The sequence below is a fragment of the Anas acuta genome, chromosome 3 (genome assembly GCF_963932015.1).
Source record: "Anas acuta chromosome 3, bAnaAcu1.1, whole genome shotgun sequence".
Classification (NCBI taxonomy): Eukaryota; Metazoa; Chordata; class Aves; order Anseriformes; family Anatidae; genus Anas; species Anas acuta.
This window is the reverse complement of record NC_088981.1, coordinates 62,691,692-62,713,828: the sequence shown is the minus strand read 5'-3', so window position 1 is coordinate 62,713,828 and position 22,137 is coordinate 62,691,692. Positions and strand designations below refer to the sequence as shown.

Genomic DNA, 22,137 nt, shown 5'->3' with positions numbered 1-22,137 from the left:
AAGGTTCTACTTTATGCAAAGTTCAAATGCATTGCACTGTTATGGGTGATGGGCTAGCTACAAGCTATGGGTAAGGATCAAAGGACAGAGAAGCATGGGTAACATCTTTTTGCGTATCTCCTACAGACCATCTGATGAATAAGATGAAATAGATGAAAGCTTTTTTTACAAAACTAGAAGACGAGATTCCTGCAATGTGTTGAAGACATTAACACTGGTAATATTTTAGAACACTTCAGCAAAGTGATTCTCTCTCCAAGAACAGAATATCCTGGTTTGCTTGTATTAAATTATTCTAGCAACTGTTCTTTTGAGGGGTTCCTGTATGCCTCTGTTCTGGAATGTTTTTGTGTCAATATATAATATATACTTTGTGCTTTTGCAATTCATCCAATCATGACTGACCCAATAGTATCCCTTCTAAAATATTCCATTCCCATAGATCACTAGGTAATTATTTCTTGGAGTTTACCAGTTTAAACTGCAGAAAAATCTGTATTTATAAACTATCACATACTCTCCCCCCCAGCTGTCAATCTGTAAATTTACTCAAACTGACAGATTATGTTCCAACTCCAGAAGACAATGCCTGTTACTCCTGCTACTATTGCTCCATATTGGTCTAAGAAAGGCTGAAGTCAGGCATTACAACCAGAAACATTTTCTCTTGTGCTCATAGTTGCTGATATAATTGATATAGTTGTGTTTCACAGTAGAGTGAATGATCTTCTGCTGCCCTCAATCCAGATGCAAAAGTGAAGAGTTAAGAGAAATCCGTGGTTGTGGTTAGATGACAGAAGAAGAGACTTAGAGAAAAAAAATGAGATTTTTATCAAGGAGACATAGTGGCTGAAATTAGTGATCAAGGGTACTGGGACGAGAATATCCCTTACCAGTTCTATTCACAGCTCTCCAGTTTTGTGGGTTTTTTTTTGTTTGTTTGTTTGTTTTTGTTTTTTTTTGTAGTGGTGGGTTGTTGTTTGTTTGTTTATTTGTTTGTTTTTCCCTTCTTTCTTTCATTGACAGCAGCTTTTGTTGTGAAATTTCCAGCTACTGTCCTGATTTCTGCTCAGCCTGAGCACTCAGTGATGTATGGAGATCTAATCTGTGCCCACAGGTTACATAAACAGGGCAGAACAAATGTTGCAAGAGTAAGCAGAAAGGTATAACTACTTTCCTGTGGTCCCACAGCCGGTTTGTATCAAAATCAGGAACAGAATTCAAATTCCTCCTTGCAAGCCCTGTACCCAGCTCCCTAGATCATGCTGCTGTCTTCCATCTTCATGCAACATACGAAACAGACTGACAAGACAGGCACCGCTCCAGGAAAACACAGATCCATGCAGAGAGATGCAAACTCCTCTGCCTGCATTCTGAATTGACTGGGCACAAGATGTCTCTGGTTCATGCCACGTAGCAATGGTTATCACAAGCTTGCTACCTGAGCTAATAACCAGAGCTCAGAAGAAGAAAATGTCAGCTTGATGACATTACTGTAACGTGGCTGTAAGAACTGAGCTATCTTGCATCTGCCCAGCTTGGAGCATTAGCAGAACAATCTATTTCTATCCATAAAGACATATGTCTCTGAAAAAAACACTGTGCCTTCTGCAATTACATATCTGCATTGCAATGAGGATTTATGAAGCCCAGGGTCCAGTACATCTGTCATACTCTCCCCCTACTTCGTTTCTCTCATGACAAACCTTCTAAAACATGGCTAACTGGGCATTTCCTATAAAGCTATAGCAAAGGAACGAATTCTTATTTTGTGTTCATATTTCATCATTAAAAGGTCTGTAAGTGTTAATTAGGCTTCAACAAATGCTTACCATAATTTGAATTATTAAGCTTCTGTCAGTAGGAGTATCGTTGCCAATTTGAATACTACTTACTTTTCTTACTGCATATCTAAAATGAGTGTAAGAATTAAAAACAAATTAATGAATATGCTAAGGAATGCAAGTCATTAGCTTTTTTTTTTTTTTTTTTTTACGTTTAAAAATTGCATCTAGCTACAGTTGCTTTCTCTTTATTTCAGGAAACATTTTATGTCTCTAGTTTGTTCTTAGCTTCAAAAAAAAAAAAAAAAAAAAAGCATTAGAATTATTAATATCAAACAACAAAGAGGAAATCAACAGCAGTTCCCAGAAATAAATTATGAAAATTGACAACCTAGATTAAAAATCTTGTGTTTCCATGTGGATGCATGCAGGAATAACGCTGCAAAATGAAATACCTGCAGGCTGGGGGACTGCAAGTAAGAGTAACTGATAGAAAACATATGCCTTGCTGGAGCACCTTCCAAACCTTGGATGCTTGCAAGCTTCTGCTGCAATCATAAACAACTTCTGTTTTTCATGATATATATATATTATATGCATATATATATATATATATTTCCAGAAGCTCCAAACCAGGAAAGGAAATTGCAACTATTTCCTATCTCTCTGTACAAATACATTCACAAGTCTATATTCACCCCAAAATGTTCAGTGGAGAACTCTGGATCTGTCTCTACACTCTAGCTTTGTCTACACAAACACATCTGCTAGCATTTATATTATAGACATGTTTGTGGTCAAGTCTTGTGTATTAAAACAATATAGAATCTACACAGGAAGCTTTGGCTCTGGTCACACTCTGGAGACCAACCGACAAAAAACGCTGTTTCTGCCTCCAACATTTTCTATTAAGTCTTTTAACCTTTCTTTGCTACCTCACACCATTCATCATAAAAGGAGAACAAATTTCCCATGGCAGTTATAAATAAATAGATTTTGAGAAGACTGGGAAGCTTTATCAGCTAGTGCACAAAATTAGGTCTGTGTTTCTGCTGTACACTAGGTAACATAAAAGTATAGAAATCAGATATATTTACTCTGAGCACTACTACTATGCTGTAAAATCAAAAAGCTTCATTGACTTTAGAGTTACTTCTGTCATTAATTCAAAGCACAGTAAAGTGAAGAACACAATCCAGACAAAAGGCCTTGACTCTGCATTCCTATTTATGCTGATTAGAACTTACTTGACGAGCTTCCATTGGTTATAATAGGTGTACTGAAATAAGAGTGGGTTGTAATACTGTGAAACCACAGGAAGTAACTCACATGCAAACAGATTAATGTTATGACTATCTGACAGTGACATACAAAAGCTCCAGTTGCTGAAGAATAAGAAAAAGCTTTTGTCACAGAAAAAAATCTAATAAGAAAAAGCTTTTGTCACAGAAAAAAATCTAATTCACTTTGGACTACTATGGACTGTCCTCACAGTTGTTTCATGTTAACATTTTCATAGTTTTTTCACAGATTCTAAATTTCAAATTTGTAAGCATTAGTGTTCTTCATCAGCCTTCTTCCGTTGGCTCCCAAAGACATGGCATATTTGCAAAGTGCATAATAATTTGCCTTTGCTTCAAACTTGCTTTTCTCTGACTTGCATCTCCTCAACCGTTCTCCAGTATCTCCCACCCTGTGCTGGAAGTCTTAGCCCGACAAGTAGCCTCCTCTGCTCACTGAAACTCAGCAGTCTGTGTGAAATACATAAATGAAAACTCCTGCCTAATTCTGATGACACACATAATAACTGGGCATGGCAGCTCTCCCCAGCTCAGTATAAGGATGTATTTCTGACTCTTCATCAGCCCCATCTCTACTCTGGTGTAGAGTCTTAATGGATTTCTCAGCTCTGGCTCAGTGCCCCCATTCTGTGCCAAAGGGAATCATTCATCTGCTTCAGCTTCAGGAAAATAGTATCATGTAGAAGAGCCCCTAACTTAAATACATTTTTTGTTCTAGAGCCTGAAGTATCCTTCCATTGAAGGCTTCCAAGGGCAAAGACATAAAGACGCAAATACCTAAGCTAAAAAAGAAGTGGAATATGAGAACAGAAGAGCCACAGTTCAGCCTAGTGGGCCAGAGGGAAGAGACAGGATAAGGAGAAAAAGACCACTGATGAAAGAGATGAGAAAGCCTAATTATTGGGTTAATATCCTGCAGCTACACAGCTCCCAAAGAATGCAAGGTATTAAATTGCCACTACGTTTCACTGTAGTGCAAAGACCCATAAGTAGAAACAAGGAAAAAGCAAACTAGCCACCTGTGGAACAACCCATCACAGGGCAGGAGGAAAGGATTCAGCAATAGGAATATACAGGAAAGTAGAGTCTGAAGGACAACAAACATCGAAAACTTGGAGTAAAGTCAAGCTTAACAACAAGTTGTAAGGACAATTACAGAAAGTCCACGCTGTCATAAAGAAGATGGTCCCAGAAACTGAGTGGTATTTGACGGCATAGACCAGAGTGAAAACAGAAAAAGGAAATCTCAGAGAGGAGAGGAAGCTAAATAAGGCTCAGATTTCATGCCCTTTTCAAATCTGCAATTATCTGGAAAAGCAGCAGAAGGTGACAAAAAATAACCACCTGTTTATCCTCTACTAACATGGTTGAAATTCAGTTCCTGTAAAGGAAACATATGAATATTTTTAATACTACATCACTTAGAGTAAGCATTTGCAATTCTTAAAAATACTGTAACTTATCATATAACTGAGAATCTCCTGTCTTTCTTAACAACTTAAATACATCTCTCTTCTGCTTCATGTAAGATCAAAGTAGATATTGGCATTTCTGTTAGGGAATATTACTAAATGTGAAAATCGGTGTCATTCATTGAATTTTAAACATTGAACATGAGAATTGTTTCTAAAATCTGTTCCAAGAATTCATTCTTATTCAACAGTTTCTCCTTTTACCACATGCTTTATTATCTCTGTCAGCCAGGCTATTACCGCTGTAATACAATTTTCTGCTTACTTAATGGGATGGTATCTTGCATCTATATAATGGCAAATGGAGTAATTTTGTAGATGAATTATATGTAAAATAAAATTATGCTAAGACTGAAAGGCCAGGTGGAGTCCCCCACTCTCCAGAACTCCAGAAGAGCATGCCTGAACAACATGGAGATGTGTCTCGATTCCCTGTCTTAGGGTGCCTGCCAGTCCCTTGCAAAGGGAAAATACTGGTCTTTGTAACAATGTGGGGGGAACATCATTCGCAAAGTCAGATGCCTCTGACTCCTTTCAACATTCTATCCACACGTCTTAACTTAAGTACAAAGTCTCAAAGCTTCTGAACTCTGTTACATCTATGTTCTACATTTATTATATCTACATAGTTACAGCTATGTTCTACATTTCCCTCCCAGTCTGGGAAAAACAAAGCCACAGTTTGCTTTCCATTTCTTCTAGAAATCACTGAATATTTTAGTTCATTCTCTGCTTGCCAGTCACCAATCTGTATCTCAGCACTCTTTGCTACTTCCAACTTTTATCTGTCATATTTTTTGCCCCCAAAACAAGTTACAGGAAGAAAAATAAGTTTAACAGTAAGAATTTGAGAACTTCAAGTACATTGTGTAGAAGTAAATAGCAACACTAACCTCTTTCATTTTTTCCAGTTCATTCTGTAGTGCTTGTTTTGCAGTTTCAACTTCTATAAGCTGCTGCCTTAATTTTTCATTTTCATCTTCTGTTATTGTACGTTTTTCTTCCACATTTTCTAACTCATGATGAAGTCTCACTGATACATCTTTTGCAACCTAAATGAAGTGGTATTTCAAAAAGAAGAAGAAAAAAAAATTAGAATTACAAAAGAATTAGTGCTGAAGTGCTTAGTGTCTAAGCAACCATTTACAGGTCAGTTCTGATGCTTTTATGGAAACAGCATGTAAGGAAACGTGTAGACAACGGCATACACAGATAGAATTTTAAACGATTCAAAATTCAAGACAATTCCTACAAAAAACTGGCATGTTCTTCCTATGGACTTCACTGGAGCCACTGGTAACTATTTCTTAGGTTCTGTTACATCAAAACGAAACAGTATCTTCATTATTCCTGGATAGCTCGGTATCTGTTTTCTTTCTACCACTGCCAGCCCCCTGCTTTTCAATGCACTAAGGGATATGCCCTTCAAACACTTGACATGTGGAAGCATCAGTTTAAAAGCAGAGCCCACCTTCTCCAGGCCTACTGTACCTGTCCATTGCATAGAACCACAAATGGATGAACCTTTATTTCTACCCTTTTAGTTTCTCTCTCCTTCACGGACAGATAATCTAACTATTTGGCATTTAGCGCTACTGGTTAATTTAAAGAGTAAAATATGAAAAAGCATCATTCTTACTGACCTTGTATTTATCCAAATGTAATCCAATATTTTTAAATTGAAATAAACATGAGGTGTTTTTTTGTAGTTGTTTTTGTTTGTTTCTAAACTGCATTTTCACAGGAAGAGCTAAAAGGAATATGACAATATCTAATTCCTTTTCCTCAGGTAAGGTAAAAAGAATGTTGCCATTCAAGCTATTTGCATTGTATTTGATGAAACCAGAAGAAATTATAACCATACACGAAAAATATTTAAATGTACACTAATTCCTGCTATGATGGTGATTTAGACATATAATTTGAAAAAGCAAATTCAAGCTTTTTTAAAACATCAGAAAGTAAAATTTACCTTTCCTAACACTATTTAGGGGAGCTCAGAGAGCTCGCGTCAGGGTTATTCACTACGGTATGTCAAAGAACTCTATTTGACATACTAAAGCTCTAAAGAAAAAATAATAATTGTAAGCAAGCAGTCTAGAAGAATCCGATCTACCAGAAAACAGCAGCAGCTAGTGAGTCAGCCTCCCCTGACAAGAAACACAGTGTGTGTGAATTACTGATACAACACTGCAGTGTAGCACAAGACTATTCAATAACCTCCCCCACTGCACACACACTCAAGACACATAATGCCCAACAGAAAGAGAGGGTGGAGGGGAATTTCAATTATAAGCATACTCCAAAGAGACTGCAGAATGAGCTGAGAATCACACCAAAGGGCTGTATTTTGATAGATTTTCCCATAGTCAGTATTAAACTGCTCATCTAGTTGTCCAACCAAAGTAAATGGAAAATCATTGGGGACATATTTTTAACAGCAACCTATCAGAATCTGTCTGCAGCCCGCAGTTACACTCTGAATCAGTAAATACAATGAAATAACAAAATCCTTACTGGTAGTGATGTTTTGTAACAAAATTTAGTGGAGAGGTAATTAATGCAGGTAAATCCTACAGAGTATTCAAGATCACCTGGGAATAGGGGCTTACTTATTCAAGATGCATTTTAACACAGCTGTATGCAAGACCATACCTGTGAAGAACCATGTCCCCTCTTGTATCACCCTTGTAAAATGGAGAACGTTATTTTGGATAGAAATTCTTCAGAAGCAGATTTGGGATCACTACAAAGAACTTCACAGGAGTTACAACTATGGCTAGCAAGAACCAGAAATTCAGTTTGGCAGAAATATGGAACTTGACAAACATCCCTACCCCAAAGCAGGACACAATCATGTGGGAAGGCTCCATAAAATCATTATTCTTTCCCAAGTAGTAAGTTGCATGGTTATTAGGAAAGACACAAGAGAAGTCGTAACTGAAGAGAGTCCTTTCTTCAACCTGAGGCCTTAGCTGGTACCTCCCATGTGGCAGGTGAGCACCTAACTACAGAGTCAACTTCCCTCCCAACCCTCTGTTTAAATCACTTGCTATAACAAAGCTACTTTGCTAATACAAAGTAGCATTGAGCCAACAAATAAATCAACTCTAGAAGCTGGAATCACAACGTTCACTAGGGGCAGGAAGGTTCCCATTCAAATTCTGCCTGCAAGGTGTGTAGCACAACTGTTCACATCATTTTGAGCATGCAAAATGCCCCTTGTTTTGTTCTACCTAAGCCCTGAGTAGGGTGCATCAAAAAAACATTTCACTAGTTTTGTTTCTGACCAGGAAGGCAGAAGTTTGTATATAGCCACGTGAGCAGCTACTTACAGAACTGTCATGGCCAAAACAGCAGATGCATTTTTTTAATGTGCACGGAAAAGGATTATTAAATAGAAATACCAAGAAGGATATTAGCATTATTAATGGCATGAGCAAGAAAATTACTGGAACGTGCCTTGGCCTGGTATCTACGTTTTAGTAAGAATGATGATAAGCTGGAAACTTTTCAGAAAAGATGATCCAACTCCTAAAAACAGGGCTGGGAATAACAGACTCTCAATCCATTGTGTTTATCAGAAAGAAGTTTGAAATTGACCTGTTCATGACCATGTATTAAATTATTATTTCCAACTGCAGTCCACAGAATTCAACATAGGTGACTAGTCCCAGGCAGCAGTGTGGTCAACAAGGTCCAATTTGCTATAGCAGAGGTCTGCATTTCCATGAGAAATAACTGAGAGACCCATCAACTGAAGAAGGTTTAGAAGTATGATTCAGTAATAGCCTTAACAAAATCTACAGTATGGAAGCAAATATAAAACAAATTCCAACTAGCACAAGACACTTTTTTTCCCTGTAATTGGAGAAATCTAGAATGGAGATGATGCATTATTTACTAATGTCAGTCTTTAAACAAAGGCTGAAACTTGTCCTCTGCAATGGGCTGTGGTTCATTCAGATGCTATGGATTAAATACAGCTGATGACACACTGAAATTTGATGGGCTGCATCTACGGTTTCAGGTGGATGTGGAAAATCCAGGCTTTGCTGAAGATAAAGAGTTTTTCCACTGACACCCACTGACACCCACTGTCAGGATTTCATGTATTTGATATAACAGTCCTCTGAAATCTTTAAGGAGTACTGCAATCCCCTAAAAGTCAGTGGGACCGTCCAGTGAGGTTGGTTTAATTCTGCAGTGGTAGGACACAGTTTATGTTCATCATAAAAAGATCCAAAAGTCTAGATCCCAATTTGTATTTGAGGCACATTACCTTCACGAAAAACGATTGGACCAAAGCTGCGAACAGCCTACCCACAAAGCCTCACCACTGGGCCACTCACTGAAGGGCTTACATTACTACAGGAGGCTTGGCCGCTGCAATCCTACGTGCCGTGTAGGGTGCGCGTTGTACAACAGAAGGGATGGAAACGCCTGAGTCATGAGGACTGAGAGCACGTCCGTGTCTCCGTCCCTGGCGCTCCCTCTCCTCGACACCTGCTCACGCCCGTACCTTGAGGTCCTGCTCCATGCTGCGCAGGAGCTCGCCATCGATCTCGCCGGTCTGCGCGTAGCGGAGCCTCTTGCGCTCGGCCTTGCGCAGCCGGTACTGGAGGATCCGGCAGTTCTTGTTGGCTCGCTCCAGCTCGTGGCGCATCTCTTGAAGCTGACAAGCGTCCTCCTCGAAGAAGCTGTCCCTCATCTCGTCCATCTCGGTCCTCAGCTCATCTATCTCGTTCTGGCACCGGGGCAAGAAGGGGTGGGGACGCAACAAGTGGGTCAAAAACACAAATGCCAGCAAGCACGGGGGAGCCGGCCAACACGGAGCGTGGGGACCGGCCTTCATCCCTGCGGGGACACCGCCTAAGTGCTGCCGAGCTCATCAGGAGCACCACAACGAAGCAGGGAAGCGCGGCTGCGAGCCCACCGGGGTCTCAGCGACCCCACCAGGAGCAGGGCGGCAGGGAAGCTCCCACCTCCCACCCCCCGCCACCTCCCAGCCCGCAGCCCCCGGCCCCTCACCTTGAGGCTCTCGTTCTCCTCCCGCAGCTTCTCCATCTCCTCCTGCATCTCGTCCTGCAGCTGCGGGCTCAGGGAGCCCTCGGGGGTGCCGCTCCGGCCGCCGCCGCCCGCCTCGCCCTGCCGCAGCCCCTCGGCCCCGGCCGCCGCCGCCATGGCAGAGGGCGAGGAGGCGGAGGATGCCGGGGGAGGCTCGGCCGAGGCGGCGGCCGCCGGGGAGGCGGAGGCGGAGGCGGCGCCGGGGCCGGGGCCGCCGCTGCCGTGGTTGCTGCCCTTGGTTTGCATCTGGGCGGCCGCCGCCAGCCCCTTCCTGAGGTGGAACTGGATGAGCTCACTTTGCAGGCATCCCTCCCTCCAGAACCCGCCGCCGCCGCCCGCCGCCCCGCGGCCCTTGGCGGCGCCCGACGAAGATGGAGGCGCCGGGGCCGCCTCCCCCGCGCCCTTCAGCGGGGACCGCCCCGCTTTCCCCCGCCACTGCCTGGGCGGCGGCGGCGGCGGCGGCTGCGGCTGCGGCGCCGCCGCCCCCTCCCGCTCCCGCTCCCGCTCCCGCTCCCCCCCGCCGCCGCCCGCAGGGGGCGCCTCCTCGCCGGGCTCGGCGGCGGGCGGCGCTTCAGCACCGGCTCCGGGCTGGACAGCGCCCGGCGGCGCCGCGCCTCGCCCCGGCCGCTCGGCGGCGCGGCCCCGGCCGCCCCTCGGCGCCTGTCCCGGCGGCGGCCGCGGGGCCCCGGAGCCGGCCTTGGAGGAGGAGGCGGCGGCCGCGGCGGCGGCGGCGGCGGCTGGCGGGGCGCGGGCGGCGGCGGGCGGGGGTCGTGGAGGGGCGTCGCGGGCCCTGGCCGGGGAGGAGGCTCGCGGCTGCTTCCTGCCGCTGCTGCCCTCCGGGTGCAGGCGAGGCTCGGCGGCGGCGCCCCCTGCGGGCGGCTGGCTCATGGCGGCGGCTATCTGCGGGCAGAGTCCATCGCCGGCGGCGTCCTCCGCCTCCTCCGGCCGGCCGGCTGCGGGAGGAGAAGCGGGGAGGACGGTCGGGGGGGCAGGGGGAGACCGGGAGGAGGCCCCGGCCCTGCCCCGCCGTGTGCCCGCTGCTGCTGCACCTGCCTCCCCCGGGGCCTCCCCCTTCAGGCTTGACAGGGCCTCGTCAAGGGAGGCCTCCAAGGCACAAATCAAGAGCAAAAGGGACACTGAAACAACTTCTACACCCATCTTTGCATCAGTTTGTCTCCCAGAAGCATTGTCAAGACCTAAGGAGCGATTCAGGCTTGTTACCCGTTACACTGAAGCAGCACCGGGGCAAAATCCCTCCAGCGCATTTCCAAAACGTAGGGATTAAGGCAGGAGCCTGGCCCAGCACTAGATGTGGCACTGCACTCACCTGCGGGTGCTCAGGTGGCGATTTTCCCCCTAGGGCCTGACCCTAGTAGAGTTTTTGTGGTCACAGCAGATGACTGAAATAGGCTGCTAGGTGCCATACCGTGCTGCAAAGATGTGCCGTAAGGCATTCTAAAAATAATAGCTATGATCCATAAACTGTTTTCGCATAGCCTTTATTCAGCCACCCTTAAAGGGAAAATGTGGGCCAAAATTGAAATGACAGCATTCCTAACGTGGCCTTGTGATTCCCAACTGTCCCACCGCAAAGTACAGAGTAAGAAAGCCAACTGGTCAAAGTCAATGTAGACATTATGCCCTGCCCTGACAATTGGTTTATTCCTTGCAACACACCAGACAATGACACTGTGTTTACTCTGCACTCACTGGCAGGGGTACAAGGTTTCCTCTCAAATGCACTGTCATTATCACCCTGATTTTAACCAATCCATTGAAAATTAATGCTCAAAAGAACATAATTTGGCAGGATTTTCCCAGGCATTAATAAGCAAAAAGGGAGTATGTAAGGGAGTGTAAGCCTACCAAAACTTATACTTGCACCACAACACCGATTTGCTTTGCTTCTCTCGCAATCATAAATACAATTCCCAAACTGCTGCTTTTCAGAGCTGGACAGGTCCAAAATACCACTCTTTAAACCCAAACCTAAAAAAAAAACCTGCAGGAAGTCAGGGCTCAGCCTAGATCTTGCATCTTCCTCTTAACTCCGACTCTTCCCTACTGTTTTTCTGATTTATTTTGTTCCCCACAAAGCAAGCCTCATTTGAGCCCGGGTCCGAAACCTCCGAAAACCCTCACAAAACTCCGCGACCCCATCTCCCCTCCAGTGGCAAGCCCACGTGGCGCCAGGACGCTGCGTCTCTGCAGGTGGAAAAAGCGCAGGAACACCCGCCGGCAACAAAAGGGGAGAGTCCAGCGGCTCCACCCGGCAGCGTGGGGATGTCCCCAGCCCCTGGCCCTTGTCCCCCGACCCCTGTCCCTCCCGGGGGTGGCAGCTGGCGCGGCACGCCTGCCTTTTGTCCGGGTTTTAGAGGCGTGGGAGGCTTCTCGCAGCTCCCCCTCCACGCCCGGCGCTTTTGTTGAATCTGAATCTGGAGTAACATCCCCCTCCACCCCCACCTTTAATAAGAAAAAAAAAAAAAAAGAAGAAAAAAAAAAGAAAAAGGAAGAAAGGCTTGAGGGTAAAGCAGCTGGGTTACTCACCACCGCCCTGCCTGCTGCCCGGCTGGCGAAATGCATGCACGGGGAACCGGGCACCACACACGAGGTCCCCAGCGCTGCCGGAGCCGCTCAGGAAAATGAAGCAATATTCATGAGCTGACCTCACCAGGGCCGGGGAGAGGGAGGAGAGCAGCGGAGGGAAGAGAAAAGAAAAGATGAGACGGCGAGGACCCCGCCCAGGCCTGAAGGCTGAGTTGCGTCCCCTTCCTTATCTATCTGCACATGGTGCCACCGGATTACGGCGCAAATGGGGGAAGGATGCGCCCGGCTTCCCTTCCCGATCCACCCCGGCGATCGATCCTGATCAATTATTTAGCGGCTCCTCCAGGGGAGCCGGCTTCGAGCGGGCGGGATGCCGGGTGCCTTGTGCATCAGCAGCAGGGCGATAAGACAGAGGCTTTCCTTTGTTCGCCGCCTTTATCTGCGCTCGCAGGGCAGCGGATCCGCACCGCGTCCCTTTGACAAAAGCCTGCTACGAGCCGGGAAAGGTGGAAACAAAGGCAGAGCACGGTGGTCTATTGAAGATAACCCCCGGGCGTTATTTCTTCGCGTGAATATTGGACTAACCTACCAGTGACTCTTTATTCATGGCGTGGGCAAAACCCGGAGGCAGCCACCTGATTACCCTGGGGGAGCTCCACCTGCTTGGTGCACCGTCAGCTGAATTTGGCTTGGCTCTGGGGCACCTTAGGTGGCTTGTCGAGCTGAAAACCTTTCCCGATGACAAAAAGGGGCTTTCAAAGGGGTTTTCCCTCCTTTCCCCTGCCTCCGAGCAGGGCAGCGCGGGCGCTCAGGGCGTGTTTCCACCCCACGGCCCCACCCGTGTGCTTTTTCATATATCCATATGTCGTGATGCACAGTATATATACACAACGACATTACACATACATATGTACATAAATGTTTGTGCATATGCACATGTATGGCACATGTGTCTCAATATAAATATATGCCTGTGTGTATATATATGTATATATATGTACATATGTATGGATGAGGGAAGATACTGCCCCTGTCTGCATGTCCTCCAGTCCTGAGCTGCATGAAGTGGACATAGGAAAATGTGATGAGTTGAGGACAATCAGAAAATGAGAAATGAAAGATTAATGCTGAAGGATATGGGTTTTGAAACTCATTCTAAATATTGACTGCAGTCATACCAACTAAACAGAGTGATTGGTTGAAACATGAGGAATAAAAATACAAAATATTTCTGTAATTGGAACTGAGAAATACACCCAATGTGTTGTAGTTTTCCTAAGGAAGTGGTGGATAGATTCTGGTAGAAGATTGGTTGTGGACTCCTTGTCTCCCGAATATACAGAATTAAGGCAATAAAGCCATCACAATAAGGGAAAGCATAGCAATTCCTACCTTTAAGCACTGAACATCCTTTAGCATCCTTTCTGTTCCCTCTGTATTGTCTGGATAGACTTTCTGTATTAAAACAAAAATGGGGGGTTATAACATCCCATGCTGCCTACTACAAGTTGCATTGTGCTGTTGGAAAGATAGAGATCCTTATTGTCTCATGTTAGTGTCCAATTGAAAAGCAGGTCATCAGGTTATCTTCACCTGTATTGTCAGGCCATACATCTGATAGTAAAGATAAAGTACTACTACTTATGGTAGAAAAAAACTTGCCTATCTCTGTTTCATTTGGGATTGTTGACTTTCTTCTCAAAATTTCTATTCTAGCTGAAACCTCAGTGCTGACACAGTTATCAAAATTGACATGGGTACAAAAATGATTCTGTTCATATAATTTATTTGGGTGGGAGAGGAAGGGAAAGGGGAGCACAGGTGTAATCCATGCAATACACACTTTTGCTTATAAAAGCTGTATTTCCATTAGAAAATTTGCTGCTAGATCCTGTAGGCCTTTTACATGACCAGCAGGTCCTTTTCAAGGATAAGTCTAGCTTGGAAAAAACTATTACAGAAACGCTAATACAATAAAAATTAAATTTATATATATATTTTTTTTCAGGTTCTCTAAAGACTTGTGGATGGAAATAATACACAGAAAGAAAGATCTAAATTTTACATAGAAAACAAGAGGCTTTCAGGTGACTACTACCTTTCAGAAATGAAACAGTGTCATGAGGTGAAATACATTAGTACAAATGTCAGTGTCAGGCAAAACACTGAAAGTCAAATATTAGAAATTGTTTAGGAAGAGACAGAACAAAACAGGAAGCATCTTTATTGCTCTGTCATAATTCCAGGATACAGATACATTCTGATTTTCAAGTGTCGTTCTGGTCCCCCAGCTCATCACAGCCATGGTAGAAGGTGCAGAGAGTGGCAACCAGGTTCTGAAGTGGCTCTGTGCAATGAATGACTTCAGGCTAGAAGAGGGGTGACTGAGGAGAAATATGACTCAGGTCCCTGCAACCCTTAGTAAGGAGGCTAAAAAGCGTTACTTCATTTTGTGTTATTTTTTGTGCTATTCACAGTCTCTTCCCATAAAGGATGAGACGCAAATCCAAATGAAAGAAACAAGCAGATGATGAGTTCCAAAATAATAAAGAAGATGGTTCTTGTGGTTAAGCTCTGGAACTCCCTGCCCTGGTGTGATGTGAATTTAATGGTCTACATGGCTTTGGAAAGTGATCGAACAAAGGCAAGGAAGGAAAATCAACTGAAGGCAACTAAGGCAAAACACAGTTCAATAAAACCTCTGCAATGCCACTTTTCTGATTTGGGAAACTGTCTGGGAGTGATAACATTATCTTGTTTTGTGTTCATCTCTAGCATTCACTGTCAGCCGCAGACAGACACCTATCAGTGAGCTAAATAGGTCTTTGGTTTGACTCCATAAGAAAATTATTAAACTGTTATGTATAGATATATCACTCTCTACTTTTGCTTCTCTCTTTTCATTCTTCTGTTATTTTCTTCATTTATTTTTCACTATTCTGCCTCAGATTTCTTGTCATGCAGAGCATTGGTAATCTGCTGCACCCTTGTAGAACAAATGTATGACTTTTTAAATACTTTTTTTTTTTTTTTGCCTTTAATGGCTAAAAGTATTTTGACCCCAAATTAAAGCTGTGAATACCTTATTTTCTAGTTTTCATTACTGCTTGTTCACATACAGAGAGGCACTGGATTGAAAAGGGAAGAGGGAGAAAGGAGACGCAGAATTTCTCCTCCAAGCAGAGTTTCAATCTAAGCAATATAAGTGTTTTGTTTTTTTTTTTTTTCTAAGGTGAAGATGAGAATCACCTTACATAACACCCTAAAAGCGTGACCTCCAATCTTTCAGTAAAGAATACTTTACCAGCAGATTTCAGAAGCTGACTGGAGAGGATGTTTTTCCAGGAGGCTCCCTGGGTGGCACTCGGCTGCTGTACTATGGCCACATCACTTACTCACCTCATCTGCTCTCTTGGGAAGCTCCTGGGCTATGTGGGGGCAGAAAGAGGAGCTACTGGAGTGTGCTGTGCAAGCTGCATGGTGCTGGCACTGCCCCAGCTGTCAGCTTGTCTCCCTGCCCAAGGAGATGTGCTGGACATGACTAATTATACATCAGACCACAGTCTTTTTTCTCTTTCCATGGAAAATTGAAGGTTTGAGACTTCAATTCACCAATGTCTAATATGTTGACTAAATGGCCCTGATGTCTATTGTATCGAGTAGTAATTTGAGAATAAACAATTAATACTTTATCACTGGTCTCTTTTCCTATTTATTTGGAAATGGAAAAGCTTTCCAGATATATTGCATAGCAGAATTGCACAGCATAAAATCATGATACTGGAAAAAAATAATAAAAAGCTTTGTGTTAAAGAGGAATAACACTGGGGAAAAAAAGTAAAACTAAAAAACAAATAACATTTAAGTTCATACTACTTCATACTTCTCATGAAATAGGAATGTGATGGCAGCACCAACTAGTTTGTTTGAACTGGGTTATTTATTTTGGCATACACTATTGGTTATATTATTCTGTAAGATAATGGTGATCCTGGTTTTTACATCTCTCTTCTTTTTTCCTCCTCTGTAGTGACCGCTGCTCAGCCAGAGGCTGCTACAGCATGGCACATTGAGGCTGTACCTTCTGTTCGTTGACATCCTCATACCCACAGAGCCCAACACGGGGACAGTGATGCCATCTGCACCTCCCCAACACTTCACCACAATGAGAAAAGGAGGTTGTTCTGCTTTTGCCACTATGTAAAGGAAACTCTTGGATCTGATCCACTGCCTTCAGCCTTCACAATTCTAATGGATGTCTAATTTCCCAGGTCAGGGAGTCTGCTTGTCATGTGCTGTGTCATAGAGGTCTTGGTCTGTTCAGTCCTTGCCTTTAAACACCTGGGCAGTTTCTCAGCCTCACAGGGGTGACCAGGTACAGAAAAGGAAATTAAGATTAGAGGATTCTTCAGAACACCTGGGCAGTTTCTTAGCCTCATAGGGGTGACCGGGTACAAAAAATGAAATTAAGATTAGAGGATTCTTTGGCTTTGCCACTGGGGAATAAAACTGGGTAAAATTAGGTCTGTTGCTTATTAGAACTCAATAGTTGTAGTCATAAAATAAAGGCTCGGTTCTATTTTTGTTCTCCAACATTTCATTCAGGCTTTCTGAAGGCCACAGGAAATCTTATGTCCTGCCCTTTATTCTTACAGAAATCAATTGTGCCTATTGTTCGGAAATAATGACAGAACTGAGCATGCCTTGAAAAAGGCCAGGGCATCTCAACCATTCCTAATGAAAAAATGACCTCTTGCAGGCTCCCTCTGCCTTTCCTGGACTTGCTATACTTTCTACTACCAGAATGATTTTTTTTTGAAAAATAATTTGTGAATTTGGAACTTAAGATATTATTTATACTGGAAAAAAAACAAACAAACAACAACAAAACACATAACTGTCTTTCTGTATCACTGTTTCCTGTTACTTTCCTATGAGTCTTTTGTTTGTTTGTTTGTTTGTTTGTTTGTTTTTTTCACATTCAGAGGCTAGGATTATCCCAAACTTACATAAATCCTACCATGTATGCATGCATCTGTATAGGCTATATATTACATTCCTATCTATAACTCAATGATTACTTAATGAGGCTACTAGGAGAGGAACTGTACAGAAGATGTTATAGCTAAAACTGTAGGAATGAAAGACAAAATATGGAATTTCTTTGAGTTAATCAGTCTTGTACCTTGTCTTATTGCATTATATATAAAATGCTCAGTGACTGCTAGAGAGAAAAACTTTTTTTTTTAAAACATATTACCTGTAGGCTCAAGTAGCCATTTCTAGAGAGAGCTTTCAAATATAAAGGCAAATGACTGAAGACAACCTCAGAGCTGTTCTCTAGAGCTAAACAGATGAGTACTCATCTGTTTACAGTTACAGAGTAGTAACTCATGAGCAGACTGTTCTCTGGGGTCTGCCCACTTCATCCCCTGAGGGAGGCAGTGTGGACCTGTCTGCCTGCTTGTGCACACCCAGCCACAATGGGTGCATCGTGTAGAGCTGGTCCATGTTCAGTGTTGGGGTTTTGTTACTCATCCTAATGCCTAAGGTCCTCATCATGACGTGCTCCAACAGGTTGCACAGCTTCTTACCCCATCACGCTCTACAGCTTAAAGTAACCACAACAGTTACTGCACCCAGGAGCATTTACAGGCTCCTTCTTCTATGCCTAAAGAGAGTTTGGAAGAAGCAGGATTGTGCTGTGGGTGGGTGATTTTTCTTCATCATTTTGTTACGTTCCAGTAGTTAGTCATTGCATCAGTCAAGTAGGTGTAAAATGAAGCTGCACAACCTTAAAGGTGCTGTGGTGCCCAATTCCCTACGAGTATGAGGGGACTTAGACCCCGACCTTGAGAAGACAGAGGCTGAAGTGAGGGAACAGGTGATGAAACAGCCTGCATTTTGTTATTTTGTTTGTGCTTTGTTTTGTATTTATTCCTCACTTAATGTTAATCTATTTTTTATCTCCATTTTGTTTATTCAGAATGCTCATTTTGATTACATATGATTGTGTATAATTATTCAAGCTGGAATTGTATCTTGGTATTTTGACTTCCAGGTGGCATAGCATTACTACACATGTAAGCTTCCAGGTGCAAAACTGGACACAGTTTTACCAAGATCTGGTCTTAGACGATTGTTTCCCTTCCACCTTTGGTGCCTCCCGAATTGCTCTCTGCCTTATTGTCATCTTATGACTGATAATCTGTCTTTTCTTTCATCTTTATTCTCTCTGGTAATTATTCACTATAACTTGTATTTCAGGATCAATAGCTTTTTGCATGTATCTAAGACATTTTTGAGCTTAATGCCATTTTTGGAGATAACTCTTGGACTAGAACTTTTGAAAAATGTTGGCAAATTTATTTGTGTTCTTTATGCTCCTAAATGCCTTTAAGAGTTTAGCATAAGTTGTTTTGAAAATAAGTTTTTGATTCCTATGTCTTAACGGCTTTGGAATATGATGAATAGAGCTGGAGAGTTTATTAGTTAAATTATACTTGCAAAGACTAGGGAAAAATCACTGTACTTACACAAGCTAAAAATTAATAAGTCAATAGTGAATCAGTTCCTTTGTTTACCAATTTATTGGACCTTCTATCATGAGTATTATGTTGTTATTTACATCCTGGATCATATCCAAGCTTCTTACATAATGCCCTGTTGGTTGTTGAGAAATGGAACAACTGCTGGCACACATCAAAACAGTAAAATCAGGATATCAGGTTCTCCACCTGGTACACATAAACACTGCCTGCATAGGAAAAGCTCTGCGGGTGTTTCGACAAGCACATATAAGAAGATTGGTGCATGACTTTTGATTCAAGGACTGCATGTGAGAATGGCTATTGAGAAAACAATTTGACCCAAATATCCTTCCTTGTGTACACTAATATTGCTTCACAAGGCTTTGAACTAGGGATAGATCATGCCTACAATGGCTTCTGCTCTCTCTCTGGGCTGCCAGAGAGCAGTTTCGTGTGTGAATGAGGCCAGAGTCACGGTTTCTATGGTGACTTCACCCGCTTGTCACCCATCCAGCAGCCCCTCTTCCACAGCCTTTGGCGTGTTTTCAGTGCGATCGCGCCCATGTGGGGGTAGGGAGAGGAGGAGGAAGCGAGGAAGGAGCCTTTCCAAAGAGCAGCCAGGGAAATCACAGTCAGTGCATTACCTTTGCAGGTGCTTTGATAGTCTCAGATGATCTGGAAATGGGAATGAGGGAGCTTGTCACTATGGGACAAGCTGCAGGGGTCTGCTTTTCTTCTCCACTTTTACCCCCTGTAGCAGAAGTGCAGAGAGACAAGGCACCGGTAGCCTGATATTTATTATTCTGAGTCCCAAGAGGGTGATGTTACTCAATGCAGCGCATTTACTCTGGTGTAATTCTTTTAGTGGAGAATTAGCAACCCGGTTCAGTGGCATAGGGGAAGGGCAGCTGAGATCGGCGCCTAGCCACGAGGCTCTGTGTCACATTGGCACAGCGGTGCCTAAATCTGCACAGCTGCCCACAGGGAGTCACAGCACTGTGGGACAGATCTGAGATAATCGTTTATTGATCCAAGGTACTGGAGACCATGATTAAAGTACATGTATACCCTTAAGGATAAGGCAATGCTTGGGCAATGGGTTGAAAAGGATGCTGAGGGGACCTTTCTCTCCCCATCTCCAAGCCTTAACTGGGGGGTTTAGGTTGGTATCTGTCTTAACAAAGCCAGTAATAACTACAAGTTATTAATTAATTAATATTAATTTATTTTGTTTTATTATTAATTTAGCTGTTAATAACTCCAAGGTCCATTGCTGATGTCCAAGGAAAGCACAGAAACCTACACTTCTGCAAACTCATGCTTGCTCAGATCCTATAATGCGCTCTTTCCAAACACACCCTCTAGCCCCATGTTCCAGTTTACCTTGTAATTGTAAAAGAGGCATGTGTAGGAAGCAACCAAACCTTGTATTACAAGGATCTTCGACGTTCCCTTAAAATCCTCTGGGATTAAATTCTGGGTCCACTGAGGTCAATAGCAAATCTCACACTGTCATTAAAAAGGCCAGGCCAAGACATTAGGTTTCATTGGCCATTTTACTTAAGGTCTCTGGTTAGCTGGCACAGGTTTGTTCACAATGATTTGAATATTAAAAGATTTTATTTATATATATATATATTTTTTTTCTAAATAAGCTGCCATAAAGTTAATACATCTTTTCATGTCACTGATTATTTCTCCCATGACTAAAAAAAAAACACAAACAATATTCTGTTTACTTGAAATGCTTCATATAACCTAGGAAACTCTACAAATCATAGTAATTAATTGTACTATAAATTCCCAAAATATGTTTAGAAACAAACTTTATTAAAGCAGCAATTGTCTTTGCTATATTTGCATGTAACAAATTTTTGTATGACAGTAAAAGAAAAAAAAAAAAGCAAAATAAAACTCACTTAACATGGTAAAGCAGATGTTCCAAATTTTATTATGAAGCTTTTCTTTAGAGATGAAATACTATAGCTACTGGATACAAGAGGCCTCCATACTCACTTGGGACTGCTGAGGCTTTTGCACAGAGCAGAGAAAGGCCTTCTACTCTCCTGCTGGGTGTGCGACACAACTTTGAGTGTCACAGGCTCCTAAAGTCATCATAATATTTGTTACCATCCCTTCCTTTCCTACCCTTGAGATCTAATCCTTGAAAGAGCTATGAAAAACAGGTTAATTTAGGGAAGTTAATTCCTTGCTCTCAGACTAAATTGAGTTTTTTGCTTGTTTGTTTAAGTTTTTAAAAGTATTTTTACATACTTTTCTTTTACATATACTTCCCACCAATCCATAATACCAACAACAAAAAAAAGCCACCTGAGTCAAAGCACAATACTGTCTTTCGGTTTATCATACTTTTAATAGCTTGAAATACTGAAAACTCTAGTGCTGAAAGCTTCACTATAATTAAAGACCCCTCCCCCCCCAAAAAAAAAAAAAAAAAAAAAAGACACATGGAAACTTCTCTTGAACCCAGAATCTCCCTCTTTCAGCAAGGATAATTGGCTTCTTCAGCTACCACTACAGCGATGGTCTCTCTCATTGTAGGATGTTTTGTGAGCCATTGGGAGTCTGAGCACTGAAGCATGAATCTAATTTGATTACATTTATTTTTATAGACTTTCGTCTGCATTTTCTAGGGCATATGTGAGCATTTCATAACTATAATAAAGCAGTTATATTTGTTTGCACATAGGGTACTCTCTGTCTAAGGCAACAGAGATATATCAAAAACAATGTTGCACTCCGGTTAAAAAAAGAGAAATTGAGGAGTTATGGAGCAGTCTCATTTTATGACTTCACAGAGTAAGGAAAGTTCCTGCTAGCATCATTCTTGGCATACTGGCAAAATCTAATAGTTTCCCCACATGCACAAAGGAGGGTGTTGATCTCTCCATAAAGCACTTCAATGCACACAAAGAAAACTCTAAGGCAGGTGTGTACTGCTATTGAAGTAATGCTGAAGAAAGAGAATATGATGGCCATAAGTTCAGGGAAGCTGTATTTCCTGTCATGGGAAGCTGAAGGTGCGTAGAGGGATTAAGTGCAAAAGTTCATCTGTATATTAAAATAGTCTTGATGAGAATGTGAGTTTAATACACCACAGGTAAAAAAGTCTTGCTGACAGCGAGGGCATCGTACATCAGAACTTCTCCACTATGCACAACAGGTAACAGCTTCTGTTCCTCTGCTACACTCTTATAATCTTATTTATGATCAGGTTCAATTGACAGAGATCAGTATTGCTCTCATGCTCAAGGAGAGCATTACAAAACCCTGTGCTTTAGGAGTGATAAAGCTAAAATTCAAGTACTCTTATTGCTACAGATCCCTCTTCTCTTTACAACAACAGCAGCATCCTTCCCAGCTGCTCTGCTGTATCTAATCTCAGAACGTGCATCTTTTCTTTTGAAGTGATTGC

At 42.8% G+C, this 22,137-nt stretch overlaps 1 protein-coding gene across 7 annotated transcripts in view; it reads right to left on the bottom strand.

The window, feature by feature from the left end:
- The window catches only part of MTCL3 (MTCL family member 3), a 39,955-nt gene extending 27,145 nt beyond the window's left edge, over positions 1-12,810 (bottom strand). For 4 of the 7 annotated variants that reach the window (XM_068677496.1, XM_068677495.1, XM_068677497.1 and 1 more), the window contains exons 1-4: positions 12,172-12,807; positions 9,589-10,577; positions 9,080-9,304; positions 5,451-5,609 (exon numbers count right to left, since the gene is read on the bottom strand). In XM_068677496.1, the coding sequence (XP_068533597.1) occupies positions 5,451-5,609; positions 9,080-9,304; positions 9,589-10,512 (1,308 nt within the window). In that variant the 5' untranslated portion in view covers positions 10,513-10,577; positions 12,172-12,807. Of the gene's footprint in view, positions 1-5,450; positions 5,610-9,079; positions 9,305-9,588; positions 10,578-12,171 lie in introns of all 7 variants that reach the window. The other 3 variants (XM_068677500.1, XM_068677499.1, XM_068677498.1) reach the window with 2 other exon arrangements.
- Between the last annotated feature and the right edge of the window lie 9,327 nt (positions 12,811-22,137).